Source organism: Octopus bimaculoides, chromosome 3 (genome assembly GCF_001194135.2).
Source record: "Octopus bimaculoides isolate UCB-OBI-ISO-001 chromosome 3, ASM119413v2, whole genome shotgun sequence".
Classification (NCBI taxonomy): domain Eukaryota; kingdom Metazoa; phylum Mollusca; class Cephalopoda; order Octopoda; family Octopodidae; genus Octopus; species Octopus bimaculoides.
Window position 1 is genome coordinate 91127318 of NC_068983.1, and position 4451 is coordinate 91131768.

General features: G+C 35.1%; 1 protein-coding gene across 1 annotated transcript in view; it reads right to left on the reverse strand.

Annotated features, from left to right (window-relative positions):
• Positions 1-548: 548 nt before the first annotated feature.
• LOC106880744 (disheveled-associated activator of morphogenesis 1) overlaps positions 549-4451 on the reverse strand; it is a 135148-nt gene continuing 131245 nt past the window's right edge. The window contains exons 16-17 of the mRNA XM_052966759.1: positions 1013-1122; positions 549-641 (exon numbers count right to left, since the gene is read on the reverse strand). Of these exons, the coding sequence (XP_052822719.1) occupies positions 549-641; positions 1013-1122 (203 nt within the window). The remainder of the gene's footprint in view (positions 642-1012; positions 1123-4451) is intronic.

The window sequence follows — 4451 nt, forward strand, 5'->3', positions numbered from 1 at the left end:
TTTTTTTTATTGCTCTTGTTTTGATAAGACCAACTTGAAGCAATTTGATCCAGATTGATTTTTAAGCAGTATTTTCTAAATCTAAGAAAAGTAGGTAGGTACGCATTGCCAACCAACATCCCCTTTTTGCTAATCAATAACCATCCTTTTTTTTCTACAATAGCCCACTAGATCTTCAAACCTCTCTAGGGGATGGTACTGCCCACTTTGGGAACAACTGCTATAGACTAAAGAATATACATTAATATAAATGTCATTAAACAAAAGTGGTGATGTGTTAGTTCATGGGGATTTTCATATCACTAAGATTAATGCTAACAGACATAGCCAAGGTTAATTTAAACTTTTAGTGGCTCCGCCAGTGGAAGAAGTAATTCTCAGACTAGAGATCTGGCACAAATACCTGCAATGAAATAACAGAATGAACTCAACTAAAGACAGAAAGAACAGGTGGTGGTGTTAAATGGACTACATTTGGGTTTAAGCTGTCTTTCATTCAGATGAAACTAATTTAAATATTGATGTGTAAAACATACTCGGCATTTAAATCAGTGAAATAATGAAAATCTGAAAAACTTTATAAATAACAGTCTTACCTTTGCTTCATCGATATTGGTCCAAATGGAGCCATTCAATTTGGTCTACAACAGCCACATTAAATAGAAAATAAAAATCAATGGTAACTTATAATAAAAAAAATAACTTTTTAATAAAAATAAAATGTAATAAATACTGATATCTCCCCCTAAGCACAAAGCCAAATTTTGTGCAGGAGAGCATACAGTTGACTGAAATTCAAAATATTCTCAAAGATAATTGGAACTTCATGCCAGCATGGAAGGCAGATGTTAAATGAATACATAATGAATGGAAGAATGGTAAAAATAGTTTCAACAGATTTCTTAGATGGTGTTAATTTTACCTTTTGTCAGTCCTGTGTCAAAACACTTCCAACGATATGTTGGATTCAGTCAACTTTTAGTACATAAAGAAACAAACATAATTTACTTACATCAGGTAGTTTAGACCAGTTGAAAGACTTCAATGGCTGAGAAGAAGCTGGAGTATTTTTTTTCCGAGTGGTGGTTGTAGAGCTTTCAACTGAAGGATTTCTCTTTGAGGCTGAAATGTAAGAACATTGTAACGAAATATTCTGTTAGTAGCTCACAATTTAAGTAGTTCTTGTATTGTTTTGTATGTATATTTTATTCAAACATAGATCAACCATTTTCAAGGAAATATCTCCAGCACACCAAAGAAAACCTAATTTTTATGCTTTTTATAATGAAAGAAATCTTATTTTTATATTTTTGACAAAATTAATTTATTTATTTGCTGAACTTGGATAAAAGATTTTCACTAGAACATTATATACATAAATAAATACTCAATATACACATATCCCCAAAATGTTGATGAACGTGGAATAAAAACAACCATGTTAAGCAGGCATATCAAACATGCGGCCCATTGCAAGCACACCTGTGGCCTGCACAGATGGCTGCGCCTTCCCACCGAGCGCATTGACATCATTGGATCTGGGTCTGATTACAGGCAGGAAGAAAGTTATACAATTACTTGGAGACCAAGAGCTGCAGAATTTCCCCATCAGAGAGTCAGCAATTGCCTAATCTACAGCTCCAGATGTGTCATACATCAAACGTTACAGATGTTTGCACATCGTGGAACGTACTTCTCAATGTTCATACAAGTTGATTTTCCTTTCTTCTCTTCGTCATTCATTAAATTCTCATCTGGTGGACAGAGTTAAGAGAGCGTATTCAAGCCCTGCATTGCCTGTGTCCTGTGATTCCTGCTGCAGTATGTTGCATTTTCGGTGAGTAGATTTACAAATCTATTTTGTCTTTAAAATAGCTAGTGCTCTTCCAGCTAAGAGAAAAAGGAAACTGAACAAAGGGCGAGTGTTTCAAGAAAAATGGGAATTACAGTATTTTTGCACAATGGTGAATGGAAAGATACATTGCTTAATTTTCAACAACAGCATTGCCATACCAAAAGAGTACAACTTGAAACGAACCATCAATCTTATGGTAAATATGAAGGTCCAATGCATGTTTCAAGACTCACAGAATTGATGGCACAGCAACTGACCTGTTTTACGAAAAATCAGAAAGGGAATGTTGCTTTCCATTACTCAGCTGAATGATTACCATGAATAGGAAATCTTACAGTGAAGGAGATTTCGTAAAGCAATGCCTTGTAAAAACGGCTGAAATTGTGTGTCCAGAGAAAGCACACTTATTCAAAGATATTTCATTAACCAGGAACACTAGCTGAATGGATTGATGAAATGTCAGGTGATTTGAAACAACAGATGAAAGCTGCGTCTTCAAGATTTTAACATTTTTCTATTGCTATTGATGAGACTGTTGACATCACTGGAATAGCACAGCTTGCAGTCTTCATCAGGGCCTGTGACAATTTAATATTTATGAAGAATTGATTGAACTGATCCCAAAGCATGACACTACAACAAGCCAGGATATCTTTGAGTAAGTTGAACAGGTTCTGCATGACTAAGGTTTTGATTTGAGTAAACTTGCATACTTATCAACCAATGGTGCGGCAAATATGGTTGGCAGACATAATGGTGTTGCTACCAAGTTATGAACAAAAATAGACAATTTGCATCCGGCTTCATCATTTGCACATTTTCACTGCATTATTCATCAGCAAAATTTGTGCTTAAAGATTTTAAAATTGGGTCATGGGATTAGTTTGGTCATAAAGACAGTGAACTATATCAGAGGCTGTACTCCCAACCACTGTCAACTCAGCCAGTTGTTGAAAGAGATGGATAATCAATGTTCCATTCTATACAGAAATCCACTGGTTGTCATGGCACAAAGTATTGAAAAGATTTTATTTGTTGAGACAAGAAATAATTGTTTTTGGAGATGAAAGGTCAAAACACAGATGAAATAAAAGATGAGAGTTGGCTCCAGGATCTGGCTTTTGTCGTGGAGATTACTGCACAATTGACTGATCTCAATTTGAAATGACAAGGTAAAAACAAACTCATCACTCAGTTGTATGATGACATCAAGTGATTCATTACAAAATTAAGCTTATGGAAGTCACAGTTGAAAATTTAGTTAATTTTCATAAGTGCAAAGAGCCGAAAAATAGTGCTAATACTGAATTTGTACTTAGCTTTGCCATATGACAGTTACCTGAAATTGTTCTCAAAGGAATTTCAGGAAAAATTTTGTGATTTCTCATCTTTTGAACATCCATTTGCATTATTCTCAGCACCATTAACCTTTGATGTTGCTAAGGCAGAAGAAAGCCTGCAGATGGAACTATTAGAAATGCAGTCAGATTCTTCACTCAGAGCAAAGTATTTTGAAGTGGAGATAACTGGTTTCTTTTCATTCCTTCTTGAAAACTTTAAAAACTTCAGAAAGTTTACCACAAGGATTACAGCAATGTTTGGTTCTACCTGTGTGTGTGAACATTATTTTCCTTCATGAAATCAACAAAAATTCAGCAAATAAGGCTGACTGATCAACACTTGTCATCTCTCATCAAACTTAGAACTGCACAGACATTTCAGCCAGACATACCAAAAATTGTCAGCAAAAAGTGGTGTCAAGCCTCAGGACAAAACACTAAAAATGCTTGAATAATCCTAAATAAAAGTTCATTTTCAACTATTGTAATGTTTGTACAATGCATTTGTTATTGTTGCATTCATATCTATGTTGCTGTTTAAAATTTCATTTTTTTCTTTTGTTAAACAATTTCATTAATTTGCGTTCTTGAATGTGGCAAAACCATAATATATTTCTAAGTTTATGTAAGAAAAATATTCTGCAATAATTTTTATTAAATGACTTCAGCTAGAATTGAAGCAAGTATGGCCCTCATGACAACACAAATGTGATCCATATGGCCCTTGGGGGACCCTCAGTTGGACCTGCCTGATGTAGAGATAAAACTACTATAAAGATATACCACTAAACTATTTCTTGGCCAGACAGGGAAAATACAAGTGCTTAGTCATTATTTTTGTGTGTGTGGAGAGAGAGAGAGAGATAGAGAGAATGTGTGTGTGCGTGCATGCTCACTCTCAATGTAATTGCACTGTCCAACCAGTTTTGGCAGGAGTTGGTTGGATACTGAAATAAGTTTTCAACAACCTTTGAGAGAAAATGACAACAACCTATATCTGTACAGAAATGTAGTTTCAGGACTCTGGTAATAATAGTTTTAATCAAATTTTCATTTGTAGCTGCAATTAGATGATTATATGTTCTTTATTTCCATTTAGTATGGCACTACACACTGCTTTGTCTTTGGACAGTTCAGCAGCATGTGTATTTTAGAGAAAGGAATGTTGTGAATGGTCTGCTATGGACTGCAACTCTGGGGAATGTGTGTGTGTGTGTGTGTGTGTGTGTGTGTGAGAGAGAGAGAGAGAGGGAGAG